Genomic DNA, 20,387 nt, shown 5'->3' with positions numbered 1-20,387 from the left:
AGCTACGTTAGTATAAAAAAAGAAATTTGCTCTGTATTTTGCCTTAAGATGATAATTAGGTAAATCTATAAAAAAGGACACAGTCAGGATCTTCCATCACATCTTTATGTTTAAATGGCTCTATGTCTTCCTGTTTCTCTTACACTGTGGCAGCATTGAACAGCCTAAAACCACTTTTGATGAGAAACATGAAGCTTAAGTCATCCCTACTAGCAAATGCTGCTTGAGGCATAAACTCAGAGTGAAGCAACCTGATTAATCAATAAGGCCAGTTTAAAAGAAGTTTCCCCCTCACAGTAGCAAAGACTAAGAACAAATACTTTCATAGGAAGCACGCAGAGGGAAGAGCACCACTGGTTTGCTAACACAATCAGGAAGTCATGTTTTTCAAAGCACTTCTAAGGTATAGCAACCAGAACCTAAATCACCCTCACATTCCACATTTGCAAGTACTAAAATAAGGAACTCTAGGCAGTAAGAAGTTAGCAGAAATAATCTGTCAGTAATTCTTCAGGCTCCAACTCACCAAAACCATTCTCAACATCATCTATCAGCATACAGTCAGTAGACTAATTTTTTTTTTTCCCTCCAATCAAAGGACTTTTTTACTCTTGAATAACCAAGCTACTGGACACTATTCACACACCTCAAATTCTTTAGTTGCAATTGTGAATCAGTATACTGAAGAACAGCCTACAGAACAGCAACACCTACAGAAAAACTACATTAAATCTTGACAAATAATCCAAATGGAAACAGAGGTCAAGAATAAAGGCAAGTCTACTCAAAACAGACTGACATTTAATTTAAGGGCACTGTGCATCCTGTTGAGTAGTAATTTCCAGAAATGAGCTACAAATAAATTATATACCATAAATGTGAAACCCACCTGCATGGGACAATTTTTGTAATTCTAGAATTTTATTCTTAAAACACTGAGAAGAGCTGACAACACACAGTATCTGTCCCTATCCATATGAGAAATTTCCCTATTTGAACAAATTAATCTATTAAAGAATAGAGAAAAGTTTGAAGTGGTATACTACTGAATCATTAAATGTACAGTAAGCTAGGAAGCTTCACCTCTTACAGTATAAACTATGCACTGCACCAGAAAATTGAAACAAAGGTGTTTCAGACTAAAATTAAATTTGTTTTGGAAGGTTTCTTAGATATGCACACATTTACAAAACAAAGAATCTAAACTCTGTATAAACTACTGCATACTGATTTCTGGCTTAAAAGTTGAATTGATGCAGCTATGAGATTCTCTATATCCTAAGTAGTTTATTAAGAGTATGGTCTAATTCTAGCTGATTCTTATAAATCTTTTCTGGCAAACACACTTAAGTACCCTTTCACCCATGACAGACCCTATCTCTGCATTTCAATATAAATTATAACAATTTAAAGTGACTCATAGCTGTCTATAATATTAAAAAATCTTCAAAAACAGAAAGGGAAAAGTTAACCTAATTCTTGATGATAATTATAATTTCCAACTTCTCCTGCCTAGGAAGTACGTATGAATTTAGTTTAAGTGTATTATGATATAGAAATACAGACTGGTAAAAACATATAGAGCACTGTAAAAGAAAAACAGAAGGACAAAAGTATTACTGTAAATATATCTGAAAAGAAGCAAAGGCAAGTTACAACATTAAAAAATTGTTAGCTTAAAGTACTTAAGTAAAGACTTGGCAATACAGTTTTAACTTGAAAATGTTTCTGGCAGAACAAAGCAGAAATTCAATCACTTACTTTTGGGACAGAAGACTTTTTTCTTTTAGCTCCTGCTTTTTCTTCACTCCCCTCAGCAGGCTCCTGACTGCTTTCTTCAACAGCTTCACTGATAGGAGTGTTAATGGCTGGATGCGGCTTCAATTAAAAAAAAATCAAAAATGAGATCTAAATCCCCTCCTCACCATAAGTTTATTCTCCCACATACATTACTGAAGAAAGTGTTATGTCAAGAACTCCTTACTAGAAGGACAAGAATATTAAATACATGTAATTTCATTAATTTCCACTGTTTTCAATTTAATTTGCAGTTTACTTATTGAACCTTCAAACTCTAATGCTGTAAACAAATCATTTGCACATCATACTGCAATGTAAGTCTCTTCTTATACATAATAAAACATAACATATCTGAAAGATAAGAAATAAAAAAAAAAAGTTTTAGGTCAAATATGACATCTGATGCTACTAGAAACAAGTACATTCTTACCAATCCTGAGTGATTCAACTACTTGTTCCTCAAAGATAAGCAGAAAAAGGATTACAGTAAGATAATTAATGAATTAAAAGTTAAAACCTAGTAACAGAGGAGATAAAGCCTAAATTACTCTTTTTCTTCCATTACATTGTGTATCGGTTTCTCCCCCTTACTGGCAGAACTCCCCTGCCTCCTTTTTAACTCCACTGAAGTAGTAGGCTTGTGTTGAAGCCCAACCTACAATCTCCTTTATGCCCTCCAACTCCCTTACTAGCAGTTACAAGCAATATCTGCAAAGTATCAATACTGCTCTTGGAACATTCCAGTTCTGGCAATGAAACAGAAAACACAGCTCTCAGAAGGCCTTACTAAGACAAAAAATGCAGTGGAGAAGTGCTAGCAAACAACCCATTTTGCCACTGCTTGGGTCCATCAGAAGGAATAGTGGCATTTACAGAGCAGAAGCAGATTGCAGCTTCTCGAGCCTAGACTGCCAACAGTGCGAACCGCGACATCCAGGTGCCGGATGCTCTGCAGCTGAAGATGTGGTGTGGCAAGCGGGCCATGACCATCTACGGCAGCATCACCACCAAGGACAAGGGTGAATCCTGGGAATGCCATGAACTTCGATGTGCGTGCCATTGTCATGGCCCCCACGCTGCAGTGAAACTGCTTAGTCAATGCCACAAAGCATCGCTCAGCCAAGACAGAAATCAGTGGATGAGAAGTCCCAACAGAGCTCTACCCACCAACAGAGGAAAGAAGGATCTTCACAGGATGCTGCAGATTCCTGGTGGTGGCTACCTTTCTCACTTTTTGTAATTCTTCACTTTTCCCTACTTTTCTATTTTCTTTCTTGCTCAGTTTTTTGACATGTGAATAAAGGTGTATTACTGTTTACCATCATTTAACCTCTTTTGTCACTTAATCTCACTGTGGTGTATTTGAATTTCCCCACCTCCATGTTAGGGTGGTAGACAACTTAGGGCACACTCCCAGACTGGGACATAAACCCAGTAAAAGGACGAAAAAAGAGGAAAAAAATTTCAAGTGAATGTCTCTATACTAAGCACTGACAAGTCTGCCCCTTTAATATCATCTTGTATCCAGATTAAAAGCTCAATTTTGCCTAAACCTTCACGTGATCACCCACTTCCCTCTGCCCATACATGCTTCATGCCCAAACACAAAACTTCCTACTCATCTTGAATTTTTAAGCTCTGACTCCTGAAATGTCTTCCCTGCTAAATGTGTTTTTAAGTGTGTAGCTGAGCTCTAAGAATCTTTAAAACCAAAGAGTTCTATGTAGATAAAACAAAGAGATCAACGAATATCTTAAGATACATTCACAACCAAGACCGCAGCTGAAGAAATGTGTCCATTCACCTATGCACCTATTAGCAGACCATAATCCATTATTCCACTTTAAAATATTTCATTTTTATATATCGGTTTTCATAAGCAACGACTTGCCATCACTTTCAAGATCCCTCACTGCCTACACTCATCCCTCATGCTTGTTGGCAGGTGCTGGTGACAGGGGTGGAACCAAGTCCATCACTGCCCTAAGCCAATCACAATTGGTCCTGGGGAGGTGGCTGGCAAGGGGTGAACTGACTCACTTCAGCATCCCATCTCACCTGCAAACAGATGGTGCCTTCAGTCAAGTAGCAATGGGAGAAGGGGGAGAGGGGATGGAAGGACAATTATGCACAGAACAATATGCCTGCACGGGGGACATGGGGTTCTGAGGCAAAAGAGATGCCAGAGTCAAGGAGGGACACTGAAAGAGGAGACACGTAAGCCATTGCCCAAGCCAAACTTCAGCCCAGAGGAGTTGCTTCAAGATGAGAGTACATTTATTGAAAGTAGCTCATGTCATTGTGGACTGTGCTGTGAACAGCAGGAGCCAGAGGCAAGAGATCTTGTACTCTGCCATATAAAGGGCATAGCAGGCCAGCCAGGTCAGTGGACACTCACAGACATCAGGAGCCAAAGACTCAACTGGAAGACCCAACAGTTTCCAAGCTCTGCCTGTGAGGGTACAAATATCCAGGGCTTCCTTTGTCCAGGGTCCCTCCCGGGAAATACCCTGCTCAAGATGCTATTCTGTGGTTGCATCATGATTAAATTATTTTATGGACCCAGTTGTCTGAGACTGGTAAACAAAACTCAGAGTCCGGCCAGAAAGGAAACCTTGTCTGACTGTGTGAGTGTGATGTGTGCAGGGAGCCAGCAGGGCACCCGATGGGACCACTGGAGCTGTCTGCTGGGGAGGGCATCAGCCCCAGCTCAGGGTGGTGGTGAATGTGACAGTCATAGTGGCTCCTGGATGGTCAGACATGGAAGCTCCCTGAATACCAAGCACTGGCAGAGGGGAGACTGAAGGTGCATGTCTGGGTAGGGCTGCAGGCCATGGAGGAGGCCACAATGCACCTGCCGAGTAAGAAACAAGGAACAGCAAAAACAAAGTAACCACTTCACACCTGACAGTCTCCCATACCACCAGTGTCTTACCCCGGGGACACAATGAAATGTGTAGAGAGGACACTGGGGACCAATGAAGCTAGAGCAGAGGCAGCTGAAGGAAGCATTTTTCTCCAACTACCTTTTTTTGTTCTTGTTTCTTGTTACCAGAACTAGTAACAAAAAGCATGTATCAACTGACTAAAGTGCACCAAATTGAATGTTCTGTTGCCTATACCATAACCCTTTTTGGCAAAGATGGTGGAGCTTCAGAAACTGGTATCAAGTGTAGCATATAGGTAAAACCTTACAAAAGAAAAGCCTTGTAAAATTATGGCTCAGGCCTGCGCATTAGCCGTTCCTGTGGGAACCAATTTGCACCTCTGTGCAAAGGGACTTGTACCCACTTGTACCCACAAGACAAGAATGTAAATATCTTCAAAAAAGAAAATCTTTAGCGAGCAACCACTAACCAATGAACTGAGTAGCAAACAATTACTAACTAATTAAACATGATGCTTTTAGAAACCATATATACACTGTGAACAATAAATTAGAGCTGTTCATTGGATGAAGGTGCCTTGTCCATCTCTACTGTGACATTCAAGCACTCTGCTACCCTTAAAACCATAATAAATAACCATAAATACCAGCTTCCCCATAAAATTTCTAGTAGTCCCAGGTTCAGCTGAGATAGAGGTAATTCTTCATAGCTGGTACAGTGGTGTTTTTGATTCAGTATGAGAATTATGTTCAAAACTCACAGGTTTTTTAGTTGCTGCTAAATAGCGTTTACTCTAAACTAAGGAAAACACTACTTAGTAAAAACTGAAACAGTGTTATCAGCAAGATTCTCATACTAAATGCGAAACATAGCAATGCACCAGCTACTAAGAAGAAAACTAACTCTATCCCAAGGGAAATTGAGACATTACACACTTAAACATCCATTCCTTCCCTGACTAAAATATCCAGAAGTCGTACTCCTCAAAAAAGCCTTAGCTGTTAAATAAAGCCTTTTATAGATATACTCTATTAGCACCAACAAGGACTACCCAAAAGTAAAAACAAAAGCTGGCTAAAGGGTTTGATTTGCTCCAAGTAAAACTTGCTTTTAATAATGCCTAGCACAGAGTACAAGGAAAAGATTATCAAAAGGAAAGCTTTCTACAGTTCAAGGAAAAATTCAGAAGCAAATTTGCATGAATCTACTGCTTAATTTCATTCTTTCTGTATTTCAAACTGATCCAACCTTTGGTCAAGCAGGGAAACCCACAGCTGGCTGACCAGGACCATGTCTAGATGACTTGTAGGTATCTCCACGAATGGCAACTTCACAACCTCACTGAGCAACTTGTAGCAGTGCTCAGTGAGGAAGCAGTCAGAGAGAGAAGAAAAAAAAAAAAAAGCTTCCTCATATTCAGAGAGAACCTCCCATATTTCAGTCTGTGCTCTCTGGTCATGTCACTGTAAACCCCTAAAAAAACCCTAACTTGTTCGACCAAGTCCCTTTGTAGCCTTGCTTCACATATTTGCATAGATTGAGGAGAACCCACGTAAGTTCACCAGAGCTGAGCAGTCACAATTGTCTGAGCATCTCCTCACACCAGAAATGCTCCAGTCCATCACATTCATGGTCTTTCACGAGTCTCTTTGTCCAGTACCTTCTTATTCCTCAAATTGTATTGAGTAGCCCAGAACTATATGCAGGACTCCAATTAAAACATCCCTACTAAGAAGAATTTCTTCTTCCAGTAGTTGTACTGCTCACATAGAAGAACAGGACTTAAATATGACCTTGGAAAAAAACTTTTTCTTTCTTTTCAGTAAAGAAATAGGGAAAAAACTGCAAAGAACAACCCAATGTCTCTAGACAGAACCTGAGCAAGAAGGGCTGTGTAGAAAGTGCAGCTGAAGCATAGGAATGGAGAAAAGCTGTTATACTAAGAAAACAGGGTGCATCTATCTCTTGGCAACATGTTTTGTTTCTTTTCCCAACTGGAGATGTATCTAGGAATGTTTCAGATGCTACTGAAAGCACTGGTTAACTGAACTGACTGATTTCTGGAGTGAAACAAAGTATTAGACAAAGTTTTTACTGTTGATTATTTATACCCACATTTTATGTTACAATGAGTTAGAATGACTCACAGCATCCACAGAGCATCTCTTTTCAAGTGCCACATTAAGGACAGTGAAAAGGTGTATCAATTTGTATCTTACAGTACCAGAAAGTATCTGCCTCTTATTACTACAGTCCTTCCACTGTGATGTGGGGATTAGCATCTTTCCATATCCCAAAGAAGAAACTGTACACCTGAAATACAGTTTCTATCAATACTTCAGAAACTCTTTAAATCTTGATTCACGTTCTCCTTCAAACCAGAAACATAGTAACATGGGATATCTTAGGAAGCAGGAATTAATTACTCCTGAAATGGTAATCCAGCACGTTGTGCAAAAACAGCCAAAAAAACAGAAAGCATTTTTTTTTATTATTGCAGCATTGCCTAGAAGACCCAATGTAACCAAGGCCTGTATACATTCACTGTACATAGCAAAACTAGAAGTTTACACTATGTCCTGAGCAAGCAAAGACAAAATGAGCAAGAGAACTTCTCTTTGTATTAAATTTGGGTCCTTTTATGGGTAGCATTGCATAGCTCTGGTTTAAGCTTACAGGTCTTACAAAAAGGGCAAGAAACAAGGAACTACTGATGGACAAAACTTGAATCAAGTTATATGACAAGGGCTAAAAGGCAAACATCACATTGTTTCCAACTGCTAGAATGAAAATACTGCATACTAAGAGAGCATGTACTGAAATCTTACAAGGATACTTGTGGACATGCATGTTTGGTTTTGGGGCAGTTACTTGAGACACCAAAAAACCCACCACTTTTCAAGCACAGTAGCACAGTTACAAAGGCATTTTAGGGACATACATAGTTGTAAGTATGTATCTATCTCCAGTTAAACAACCCTCATCTCTCCTTATTCTATCAATGTTAGACACCAATTATAAGCAGTATTTAAAATTTTTTAAATATATGAAATTTTGTCTAACCTGCCGTTAAACAGGAACAATGAATCATTACCATGTGTCAGGAAAACATTTCCCCTCCTCCCCCAAAGAAACAAAGATTTGTGGAGTCTGCATAGCTTACCTGCTGATGAGAGAATTTCACTTTGGGATTATTGTCAATTTCCCACAAGCCTTCATTAAAACCCTTTCTTTTATTTGGTTTGCCATATTTATCTTTATTTTCTGAGTAAGGGAATATGTCCTTTGGCCCCAGAAATGCCCTTAAGGAAAGGAAGAACAAAATTCACATTTTAATTAGTCTTTTCAAAGAAGCAAGCACCAAATACTATTAAATATTAAATTCATTTGTATTGTAATAACTGTTCTACTAGAATCCTTAGTTTTCTGAATTTTGGCCTGCAAGCCCAAGGTTTCCATTACTACCACCACACACAGAAACTTCCCTCCTTCCCAGAGCATTGCATATCTGGGCAAGAAATGCTCAGCACTGCACCTTAAGATTGCAGGTAACAAGTCAACCAGCTACTGTGAACCAGATAAATTAAAAACTCACAAACAAATAGAGCAATTGCTTCCTTGAGGAAGAAAAACATGCTTAAATGTTAAGAATAAAGCATCCTTGAATATTTTGGGTTGAATGTGAAAAAGCATCACCTGAATATACTGACTGCCCACATATTTTTAAGAATGCTGTGTAAGAATGTAATTAATTCTGCATTAATTCAGATTTTTTTCAGGATCTGACAATAGGACCTCACAACTTGATTTATGAAATTTAAACAATAAAGACTTTCTTATTTTAAGCTTCTCCCCCAGTTATTTTCTTGATGAAGTAAACATGACAATTATTTTATTTTAAGACTCTTGGAACAGTCTTGATGCTGCCTGTGTATCTTTTCCAGACAAACCAAAACCACTCTTATTCCTACTGTAAGCTGTCAAACTAAAGCTTTTACCTATTATCTTTTCTCATATGTCAAAGTCACAGTATTCACTACTAGCACCTCCAAGTTCAGACTTGGGAAAATGAGGTACCATGTTATTGAGAAGCAATATTATGGTTTATGCTGAAGAGCATCAAAGACTACTCCATTTCTGCTTCAGGTTCATGGCCTTTTGAAGTTAGGATTTCACTGTACCAATCTACCTGCTGCTAACAGAAAAATGTACAATTTGGTGGTACCTTCTCAGTTTCAACCCATACCTAGACTTTGTGTTATTGCAATTATATTACATCCAACTATTTGAAAAGTTGCTTGATACTTGCTTTCTGAAGTAACAGCTCATAGTAAAGTTAAACAGATATTTCCAACCTCCACTATTTCCTTCACTATGCTTAAAAAAATAACACAACAGCTACTTCAGACATACACCCCACTAAAAGGAGGAGAGAAAAAAGAAAAGCCATAGAATCTCATTGAAAACTTAAGCATTATCTACTCCAGCAGTAAATACTCATCTATGTGCACAAAGTACACAATTGTCAGCTCGGACTACTAATCACCCACCTCTTGTCAAGAGACAGTCAAGAGAGGATTCAGCCAGTGTGGGAAGCATGCACCTGCAAAGCTTATTCACCCAGACCAAAAAGATGGGGAGGGATACAGAGCAACTGGGAGAGACCAAAACAGGGAAAAAATTGATTCTCTTCTTCCCTATTTTCGGAAAGCAAGCATTTCTTCCAGTCTCTAAGCCTTTGCCCATATTGTCAGGCAATGAAAAACAACTGCGAACTGCTACTCTGAAAAGGTTATGAGGCTTACTAGGCTGCTGCAATCTTTGTGTACCAATAAATAAAAAGGAACAAGAAAAACTGAATAAAAGGAGATTACCCTAATACAGAAAGTCCAGAAACTAAAGTTCAGTGTGACCTGTTCATCTGTGACCAAACAAAACTTGTACTGATATGATCTGCTGCCACAACATATCCAAATAAAGTGTTTATTAAAACAGTATTCATTTTATTGCTCTTCCAACACAATAAGTTGGTTTTTTTAAAAAAAAACACTTAAGAGTAAACAAAATCCTGCAAAGTAAAGGTTAATACTTATTTACAGTAACTTCATAAACCAAATTATTATTATTTCTAAAAGTCAAATAAGAATTATTCCAAAGACAATTTTGCTTTCCTTTTCCCCCATGGCTCCTTTTTCCTGCTGTAACCATCTATGCAGTCTAAAATCCTGTCATGCTTTATACAGGACGTTTTAGCAGAATAAACTGATTATGTGGGTTTTCAAAGTTGCCAACACTTACAGTAAAATAGACTGCACACACACAGCCTACTAAAATGCTGAAGGTAGAGTGTCTAACTTCATACAATGTGTAAGTCTTAACTGTGAGAAGCATACCACAGAACAAGTTTACCAAATTTATTTTAATTCCCATTTAAAAAGTACAAGAAATTATTAATTCTACATAATTCCTGGTGCATCACTGAAGTCACTATTTACAGCTAAAAACCTAAACAAAATTACATGCTATGGAACATCAGTCTCCTTTGTCACCTGATCAGTTCCTTCCTATTGTAATTTACAGGTATGTGCTGTAAAGGAGTGAGACCAAGAATTATAAAAGTTTCAACGATTATCACTCTACAGATGTTAAGATAAGCACCATGCTTAACAAACACCAGGAGACAGCTGGGTCATGGAACACCCTGTACATTGCAACATGTGTGAAACAGACACAAGAAGCTTCTCTAGTATTCTAGTAACCTGGGACCTAAAGCCTAACAAAAAACAGATCCCAGCAAAACTTTATTTTGTAACTACACCAGAGTGAGGAACAAACATTTCAAATCAGTCATGCAAACTAGAAAAAAGCCCCCAGTTACCAAACCTTTCAAACCCAAACATCTCTTAAGAGCCCTAAACTAAATCTGAAGTAGGATATAAAACTTCTCAAGAGTTGCACCAGTATTTTTAAAGCTTGATATGAGGAGTTATTTTTGTCTCCCTTACATTCAACCTGCATTCCCAAACTTATTTACAACTGCACAAAACCCCAGTACAATCCACAATTATGTATACTTCACCAACAGCAGAAACAAAGCAGAATTGCATTGCGGTTGCCAAAGTTCAGTTGTGTAAAAAATTTAAGAAAAAAAGGAAACCAAACACATTTAAAATGACAATTAAAACAATGGACAAGACAAATCTCGCAACCTGGAATCAAATTGCACATACTCTTCATTACCCGCTAAATTACGCACACACAAAAACTCCAACCAAACTAAAAAAATTTAGCCATTGAAAAATTTATTGAAAGATGAGATTAGGTAAAAAAAATACACGGGCCAAGCATATAGGCATCTTTTTCATCACAGAAGTTGCTTTTTAAGAAAAGTAATAGCAAGTAATGCCAACAGGAGGGGATGCTTACTCTTTAACTCAACAGGACAATGTATCTTATCTGAGCACAGCTTACTAAAAGGCAGATATAAAGTAGCAGATTAAAGCAATTCCAGTGCATATAATAAAATGATAAAACGAAAGATCCTTCCACAAAATGTTGAGAAATGGACAACTTCCTCACACAACTTCAATCTACCATTTCATTAAGAAAAACGTAAGAATTAAAAGCATACCAATACAGGTTTAAATTGCTTGGGTTTCTTTTCACAACTCAAACAACAAATGGAGCACTGGATTGATGATGCCTTAAATCTATACTAACCCAACCAGTCATGCTGAAAAGCAAACAGTAATTTTCAAAAACACAGAACTACATAAGCCCCAGAACAGAATATTTTCTATTAATTTCATCAGTGGAAGACATACAGCCTCTCAAAGCAAATACTGTATGACTTCAAAACACTGCTCTAAGTACCCAAAGGTCAGTATTTTGATAGATATGAAGCTAACTGCACTTCCTTGTCTCTCTCCAGGTCCCATAGACATAACACCACCCACAACCCAAAACCCTGTCAGAAAAAAAACAAAAAAGCAAGCAATAAAAACAACCCCAGCACTTGATTACCTGTCTATTTCACTTTCTTTGTGAATACAGCATTGAGAATTTTGAGGATATACGGAGTTATAATTAAATTCATTACAGTAAAAAAAGAAAAAACAATCAGCCACATCAATGTGGGCACAAGTTTTTTTTTTTCTGATGAACAAAGTGTACATGTTATGGTTATGGTCTACCATTCACTTGAACAGTTTAAGTAAATGTTAGAGAAGCATGTCTTGACAAAAGAGATCAGGAATTAGGATTAAGATTAGGAAGACATGCTAATAAATACAATAGCTTGAAATACACTACATTCAGTGAACGTAACTTTGTATCACAGCATTTCAAAATGAAAAAACCGAAACCCTGAAATGTAAAGGACTTACGTCTCATGGGTGCCAAAAAAGAAAATAGGCATTTTATTCATAGGAGGTTTTACTGCTCCATCAGGAACTTCATCCACCTAAGAAAAACACAGCCTATTATATTTCAAATCAAGTAACAGGGTTTAGGGGGAAATAGGTAAAAATTAAGCATTAAAATGGGAATAAAAAAAGCTACAGAGAAGTAAAGCAGGAACTGAGATCTCTTTCTAACAGTATGTCAAAAAAATATAGCAGAATCAAAACCAGTATTAGCAACAATAGAAAATTACATTATTTTCAGTTTACAGAGATTCTTTTCATATGATCACTTCTTTTAAAAGCAGAAATTGCAATGTGTTACACGTAAAAGGCACAATACACTTTCATTCACATCTTGCCCGTCCTAAAGGAAAAGCAACAGCAAGACTTCCTGCCCTTATACTAACCTCGTAAGTTGTGGAAGCCCAAATGTGAATTTCTACCAAAAGGATAATAAACTTTAAAAGAAACCAAATTCCTAAATCAGCATCTTAGCTAAATACTTTTAAACCTCCATTCCCTCATCCAACAAATGACCTACAGCAGTCTCAGAACTTGGCATGACTTTTCCACGGTAGCACAGAGAACACAAAAAACAACTGGACAAGTCACCATATACACTTAGCCTATTTAACAGAAAGCACAGTAGACATAGCCCACTTAAGAGTAACCTTGCCATAAATTACTGTTTTCCTTTTGCAAAGAGCAGTCATTTGATAACTGATATGACAGGGGACATAATTTTTGTACAGCTCCAGGGGCCTGCACAAGCTCCAGTGTCATGCCATCAATGCAGCAGTCTTCATTCCGTAAAGCCGCGTTACACAAATTAGCACAACTAATGACTACTTGAGAGGGCTAGTTGTTACGGATCTGCAATGTGACTGCAAAGCCGCTTCTACACCCGGGAGCCCAGCCATGTCCTCCCTCACCAGAGGCGAAGCTGAAGGCGCTGCTCAGCACAGGTGTGTGAGCGCACCCCGCAGAGAACGAGGCAGGGGGAGGAGGGGAAGCCTTACCCTAGCCGGCCAATGGGGGTAACCTTTCATCTTGGCGAAGATCAAGTCTCCGGGTTTGAAATCTCGGCTCATGTTTTCTTACCGACGAGAAGCCCTGCTGTCGCCAGGAGAGCCGGGCCGAAAGAAGGAAAAGCTCTGCGCCTCCAGCAACCACGGAGGCACTGTCAGCCACACGAGGTGCCTGCCACTCGCTGCCGGGATAAACACATCGGGGCGGGGGAGCGCAGAGAAGGGCAACACAAGAAGGCACGTCAGCAAGGGCGGGTGGCTCCTGGCTGGGGCACGCTGTGCCGTGCCCGCCTTTCACCCCTGCAAACAGACCCCCTGGGCACTCCGCAGCTTCAGCCCCCGCCCGCGGGCAGGGCCAGGCCGCCCCCGGCCAGGAGAGCCACTCGCCACCTTGTCCCGATCTCCCCCGCCCCCGACCGGCCACTCGCCCCCTCACGCACGCGGGCACGATGGCGCGAGAGCGCTGCAGGGGGGCAAGAGGGGGAAGGGAGGGGGCGCGCGGAAAAGAAACTCCGCCCGGCCGTCCTGCTCTCCTCCATCCATCCCTCCATCCCTTTTTCTCTCGCTCTCTCTTTCCCTCTTCCCCCTGACCCCCCCTTCCGCTCTCTGTCTCTCCCCAACCCGCCCGCCCGCCGCTTCACCAGCGTTGGTGCAGCACCCCACTACCAATCGCGCTGGCGCCCGGCCCGCCGCCCGCCGCGGGAAACACGGCCGCGCTGCCTCCTCCCGCCAGAGCGCCGCTACCACCCGGCACACCGCACCGGGACGGCCAGGGAGCTCCGGAGCGCCGGCGGGGACTCGGCCAGCGCCCCGCCGTCAGACAGACGGCTTGGCTCCCGCCTCCACACCTGGGGGAATGCGGGCAGCCACGAGATGAAAGAGCCCGCCGGACTGAAGCAGAGTTGGTGAAAGGAATGGGAAAAGCCTCGTTCGCTCTCCCCGCAGTCGGAAAAGTGGTTCGTTCCTCCCCCTGTGGGGGCGGAGCGGCCGCGGCGCCGCGGGTGGGAGCGGAGGAGGACAGGGAGGAAGAAAAGAGGAGGAGGAAGAGGAGGAGGAGGAGCCGCGGCGGCAGCGCGGCTGTGGGACCACCCTCGGCCGCGGCGGGAGCCGAGCCGAGCCGAGCCGAGCGGAGCCGAGCCGAGCGGAGCCGAGCGGAGCCGAGGCAGCCGCGCGCGCGGGCGGATGGGCCGTGCGCAGCCACTGATCGGCTGGCGTGGTTAACGAGCACCAGCCTCCTTCGCAAAGTGGGCGAGTGCCACTGTCCCCGCGGGGCCCTTTGTGTGTCTCACGCCTCACGAGCCCTGGTAGAAGGCCGTCCCCTTGCCGGGCTTCTCATCCCTGTCTGCTGCCGGCCCCGAAGCTGCCCGTGTTCGCCGGGTACTCCCCATCCACTTGCTTGATGGCTTGACTTCCCCCAGCATGCAACAACCCAAGGCCGATTTATTTTCTTAAGTCTATAACAGAGTCCTTACCTGCTACTTATCGCCCTAAACTTCTGGGTTTGGTCGAGGTTTTCTGTGGTTTGGTCGATTGGTTTTGTTTTCTAGGATTGTTACTAATTTAGACTATGTTACTCTCCTTGTCCTCTTCGTATCTGTTCTCTCCTGGTTTATCAATCCGCATTAAGCTTCCTCTTCGCCTAGCATTTCAAGCCACTGTGCCTTTCCCTCCTGTTTCTATCAGCTGATCTCCTTAATGAGTTCGTCAGCCACTGCCAGCCTCCCCACAAATACCTTTCTTCAAAGTGGAGACCTCAGAAACAGATATAAACCTCAAAACCAGATATAAACACACAACCTTCCTTCCTTCCTTCTGATGGTCTGCCTGTCCTGTTGTATATAATTCTAAATCTGCATCAAAAACTAGCTGGCCTGTCCGCTCTCTGTGACTTTAGTCCTGTGTGATGGCCCCACACAGCACCACCTGCAAGTCATAGTATGTCTGTGCTGTACAATGGGTGCCCAATCCAAAAGAAAGTTGTAAGTGGGGCAGAAAAAATTACTCCTTACACTCTCTTACCGAAGCAGACCTAGCCATTTTGTGCTCAAGTTTTCATCCTTGATGTGTGGTCTGACGCACAAGTTTTACAGGTCAGTTTTCTGCTGGCTGCCCTCTGTGCTACTTGAACATAAAGGTAAGTCCTTGTGAGAAGAATCATCTTAACCCTTTCAGTTTTGATACTGAAACTCGAGTCTGGGCCAAAACACCCACTGCAGTTGCCGCAGAACAGGTTGTGATTTGTTCTAGGCTCTCTCCTCCTCAAATTAAAAATGTTGCTTTATAAACTTTATCTGTAGAATTTCACACCATCTGTGTCAAGCAATATCAGACTACAATTTTCTGATGGCTTAAGTAAAATTTTTTTTATTTCCTTGGAGGTAGCAAAGTTCATATCCCTGACATCAATTTTCTCATAGAAAAATAGAAAATCATCAGTATATTAAGATAGATATAAAACTTTCTTCCTATGTAAAAATGAATGATCATTTGGGGTGAAAGTCCCCATCCCTGGAGGTATTTAAAAGACATAGAGATGCAGCATTTAGGGACATGGTTTAGTAGTGGCCTTGGCAGTGCTGGGCTAATGGTAGGACTCAATGATCTTAGATGTCTTTTCCAGCCTAAATAATGTTCTCTGGTTCTGTATATGCGGCATATTTTTCAGTGTGGGAGGAAGGAAAGGTGTTTGTTTAACTACATGCATGCAGCAGCACTAATGTTGTTAGAGTAATTTTTGTTTATCAATGTAAAAAAGTGTGTGTGGAACATTTTGGGCTGATAAGCTAATATTACTAGTTAATAATTTCTAAGTTTTTATACTGCCAAAGCCCATCACATAATTAAAATATGATGCTAAGTCTCTGTTTCCTTTCATATTATCACATAATTTATATATTTCAATTTGCTGAGGCCATTTTTCATGTTAATTTTTGACTACTCATCAGAGAACAGCAGAGGACATCCCCTTCACTCTGCATTTTTGATCCAAAAAACCCCAACCATGCTGTTATTAAGAGAAATTAATGAGATCTATTTTCGTGAACCTGGGCAAAGAACTTATTTGATTTTGCACAAGACATTTAAAATAATTGCATGATAGAGAAACAGAAAAACCCAGTATCAGGAAAAGCCAATTATAGAAATCAAGTCAGAAACTCTAAATTAACTTTGGAGACTTTATCTCAGAGGGTGAAAATATTACAGAGTTTTTTCCTTTCATTAAAACTTCATTTTTTTACCTTGAAGGATATACCACTGACATGTTACTGCTATTGTCCACTTTTCTAGGGTATGGTGGGGTTGATTTTATTCGCTCACTCTCTTATGCTGTTGTTTGACATCATGTGTTTACATCTGGGTCTTGAAATCTCTCAGTTGAGATGTTTCAAAGAACCTTTCCCTTTGCGCAGTGGTAACCTTGTAACCAGTCTCCCTCATCCACCCTGCTGTGATTTTTGTCTCACGGTCTCCCAAAATATATTTTTTCCCCCTCAGAATCAAGATTAACATTCAGTTTGCTTCTCTTGACAAGCTCACTGAAGAATGTGCTGCCCCGAATCCGAGGACATGCACATCTCAATCTGGCGCTCATGTCAATCGGTCATTTTAATTTTCCTCACGCATTTCATATTTTCGGAGGTGAGAAGGCCCAGGACGGGCCCGGGGCTGGCGGTGCGGGCGCTGTGCGCGGGGCTGCGCGCGCCGCCGCGCCGCCCTCTGATGACGTTGCGCCGCGGCCGGAAGTTGCCGTTGGGAAGGCGCTCCGCGCCGGCCGCGTCCCTGCTGGCGGCACCTGGAAACGGCGCGGCGCTTCCCGGCGCTTCCCGGCTGCCCGGAGCGGCCTCGGGGTGCTGCTGCTGGAGCTCTGTTCTGACCTTGTTCCCTCAGCCCTTCCTGCCAGGTAAAGCGCCGAAGCCGCCGACACAGCGTGCGCTCAGGCAGCGCCGCTCCGGCGCCAGCGGAGCGAAGGGATGCTGCTACTTTGGTTTTCTGCTTGCTTAAAATTTTTCAGCCTGCGTTAGTGAAAAGCTAGTGGTTCGTTCAGCCGAAACTGGTGAACTTTTATAGGTTGCAGCACAGGTGTGGTAGTTCCGCCTGGCTTTGCGTGTTTTAAATTAGCGCATCTTGGTTAGATTTAGTTTGCTGGAGGGGACTTTAGAGATCCTCCAGTTGCATTCCTTTACCGTGGGCAGGGTCACCTCCCGCCATACCAGGTTGCTCAGAGTTCCATCCAGCCTGGTCTTGAACACTGTCAGGGGTGGGGCATCCACAGTTTCTCTGAGCAGCCTGTTCCAGTGCCTCAGCACACTCACAGTAAAAAATTCCTTCTCCACATCCAGTCTAAATCAATGGCCTTCATAAAGTTAGTTAAGCACATTCAGAACTTCGTGGGGAGAATATGACACAAGTTTTGTAGGTAACATCCATCGAATGTATTACCTCCTCAAGCAAAAACTTAACTACTTTGTTTGATTTGTTTGATTGTGGAGCTCTTACGAGCCACTCCATGCCCAGTATTTTTTTTTTCCCCTAACTGAAATAGCATGCTTTTGGAGTGTATACATATGTGTTCTAGTGAACTATGTATGTGCATCTTAGCAGAGAAATGTATATTCAAAATCATTAGCATTCCCACAAAACAGTCATTAGATATTCCGTTTCCCTTCCCCCTCCCAAGGTTATTAAAAGACTTAGAAGTAATTTCAGAAGATTCTAAAACTTCTAGGTGGTGTGGATGTATCAGAGGAGATTTTGCTTATGTTTTGAGATAGATTTTTTTTTTCTGCTGCATTTAGTTGCACCATTTTTTTTTTCCTACTGTTCAGATTTTGGTATAAAGCCAAATATATTTTTTTGGCAATCAATATTAAGAAAAGGGTAGTATGAAAAACTAGTTTCTTAGTTTTCAGAGCTATGTTTTAATGTGAAAATTTGGCACAATTGATAGAGGTATAGTTTTCTATACCAGGATACCTAATTTTCTTTTATATCAAAGCAATTAATCTTTATTGAGTACAGTATTACAAGTACTTTATCAAGATTTTCTTCTCTCACGTAAAGTTAAAGCTTTCAGTGTGCAAGTCGCCAATAATTTAATGGAACTTAATATGTGCCTAGAAATTATACCATGGTCTATACACTGAAAATGTGGTTTTCAACTGTTTTCTCATCTGAGATGGAAAGAAAGCTATGTTGTTTTCTTTAGGAGTGTGAGTGACTGTTGCATGGCAATTACTGTGTTTTGAGTCTTATGAACATATGCACTATGGTGAATTCAAATACATAGATGTTAAAAATCACAAAGGCTCCATCTAGCTATTCTATATGAATATACTGCTTTTCTGTAAAAGCAAAACAAAGAGAAAACCCCAAACCAAAAACTCAAAGTTTTTAGAAATAATTGTTTTTTGTTTTATTTTCTGTTAAAATTATAGACTGAAGCAGAAATGCATTTTTTTCTTCTCTGTATTTCTAGTGTAGCAACTGGAATGAGTAAAATCAGTTTATATTAATATATTATACCAACTGCTGCCATTGGACACCACAATATAAAAAATACATTAGAGTTTTAGCATTGAAAAGAGAGCCACAAGGTTAGTGAAAGCCTTATGAGGAATGGCTGAAGTCATTTGGTCTGTTCAGCCTACAGGAGATTTAGGGGACCCTCATTACAGCTACAACTTCCTCATAAGGTGAAGTGAAGGGGCAGGCACTGATCCTTTTTCTCTGGTGACCACTGACAGGAGTTGGGGGAATGGTCTGAAATTGTGTCAGGGGAGGTTTAGGTTGGATATTCAGAAATGTTTCTTCACCCAGAGGGTGGTTGGGCCCTGGAACAGACTCCCAGGGAACTGGTGTCAGCACAGCCCGACAGAGTTCCAGAAGCATTTGGACAATGCTCTCAGGCACATAGTGACTCTTGGGGTGTCCTTTGCAGGGCCAGGATTGGGACTTGATAATTCTAATGGATGCCTTCCAACTCAGCTTATTCTATGATTCTGTGAACATGTGGCTGCAAATGAGGGATGGCAAAGTGGAGTCCAGGCAAGTTTCCTGTTTTGGCCTTTAATATGGATGTCCATCTGCTATCATGTTCGAAAACAAACCTTTATGGCTCATTAATATTGACTGTTGAATACAGCTTATGTTTCATGTTACCTTGCTTTAATTAATGAAAAGAGGGCATTAAAGAGTTTGCTGTGCAACTTGATGTAAACAATGGATTTTTTTAAGGTCTGCATTATAAATATGCTGTCTATATTGATTTCTTTTTTATTGTAACACTAAGTTAATGCTTCATTCTAAAGGTGAGAGGAGTTATAGTTCAATTTAGTGTTCCTCCTGTATAGTCCTATTACAATAAACAATAAAAATATATTCAAATAGAAAATTCCAGGTTTGTAAAACACTTGGAAGACTTGCTGTGTTAAAGGCTGTTACCAGACAACAAACTTACCAGCAATCATGGTATATGTATTTCAATAGAATTTAACAGAAATGGAGTTTGTAAAATTCTTACAAGACAGAGGATCAATGTATGTAAACAAAATATTTTTTACTGATATTCTGTAAACCTTGGCAGGGGATATTCTACTATGTTACTATATATGTATATGTTAATCTACAGTATTTAAGCTTAAAGGACTTGAAGTACAATTCTCATAGTTGTCTAAAACTGTAAAATTATAGTTGGTAATTGTTCACATGACATAGTAGTAACACTGTTTTCTAATTGCTTGTGAGTATTAACAAACTATTATTTCACTATGTTGCCAAATAAACAAAAGCACGTCTCTGTTACAGATTTTAATGTTTTTATGATATTGGAGAATCATCTTGGAGGCTTGCTAAGTAAATGTATATATAGTCAACGATTCATTCTCCAGAGTTTATAGTTTATGCAGCTTAAAAAGCTGCCTATTGGCCATCATGAGTTCATCCTCTCCAGTCAGCTGCACCGTTACAGAAGCTAGAAGGTAAGTTTCATTTCTGTATTTTTAAGTCCAGTAATATAGTTCTTGATTTTTGTGGTTTATTTTCTAGATCCCTGAAATTATGTAACTCGGGCTGAAAAAGAACCAGATACAGTGTGATATATGCAAGCTATGCCATGTCAATACAGTTACTAGATCTTAGAGTTATGGAATGGTCAGGGTTGGAACAGACCTCAAAGATCATTGAAGTCCAGCCCTCTGCTCTGGACAGGGTCACCTTTCACTGGATGAGATTGCTCAGAGCCACATTCACCTTGGCCTTGAGCCAACTGC

General features: G+C 40.8%; 2 protein-coding genes across 33 annotated transcripts in view; one reads left to right on the top strand and one right to left on the bottom strand.

Annotated features, from left to right (window-relative positions):
* PSIP1 (PC4 and SRSF1 interacting protein 1) overlaps positions 1-16,841 on the bottom strand; it is a 38,144-nt gene extending 21,303 nt beyond the window's left edge. Inside the window, exons 1-5 of one of the 5 annotated variants that reach the window (XM_086869253.1) lie at positions 14,592-16,841; positions 13,111-13,301; positions 12,074-12,150; positions 7,852-7,990; positions 1,762-1,878 (exon numbers count right to left, since the gene is read on the bottom strand). In XM_086869253.1, coding sequence (XP_086725379.1) covers positions 1,762-1,878; positions 7,852-7,990; positions 12,074-12,150; positions 13,111-13,182 — 405 coding nt within the window. In that variant the 5' untranslated portion in view covers positions 13,183-13,301; positions 14,592-16,841. Of the gene's footprint in view, positions 1-1,761; positions 1,879-7,851; positions 7,991-12,073; positions 12,151-13,110; positions 13,302-13,760; positions 14,335-14,591 lie in introns of those variants that run through there. The other 4 variants (XM_086869250.1, XM_086869249.1, XM_086869252.1 and 1 more) reach the window with 4 other exon arrangements.
* Positions 14,222-20,387, top strand: part of CCDC171 (coiled-coil domain containing 171) — a 158,139-nt gene continuing 151,973 nt past the window's right edge. For 19 of the 28 annotated variants that reach the window (XR_015281018.1, XR_015281019.1, XR_015281016.1 and 16 more), the window contains exons 1-3: positions 16,815-17,020; positions 19,058-19,164; positions 19,924-20,096. Coding sequence is in view for 13 of the 28 variants with exons in the window: in XM_086869231.1 (XP_086725357.1) it covers positions 20,050-20,096 (47 nt within the window). In the remaining 15 variants the exon portion in view is untranslated. Of the gene's footprint in view, positions 15,254-16,814; positions 17,021-19,057; positions 19,165-19,923; positions 20,097-20,387 lie in introns of those variants that run through there. The other 9 variants (XR_015281013.1, XM_086869229.1, XR_015281021.1 and 6 more) reach the window with 6 other exon arrangements.

The sequence above is a fragment of the Cyanistes caeruleus genome, chromosome Z, assembly GCF_971803275.1.
Source record: "Cyanistes caeruleus chromosome Z, bCyaCae1.hap1.1, whole genome shotgun sequence".
NCBI classification, from domain to species: domain Eukaryota; kingdom Metazoa; phylum Chordata; class Aves; order Passeriformes; family Paridae; genus Cyanistes; species Cyanistes caeruleus.
Note: the sequence above shows the minus strand (reverse complement) of the source record. Positions and strands in the feature narration are given on the sequence as shown.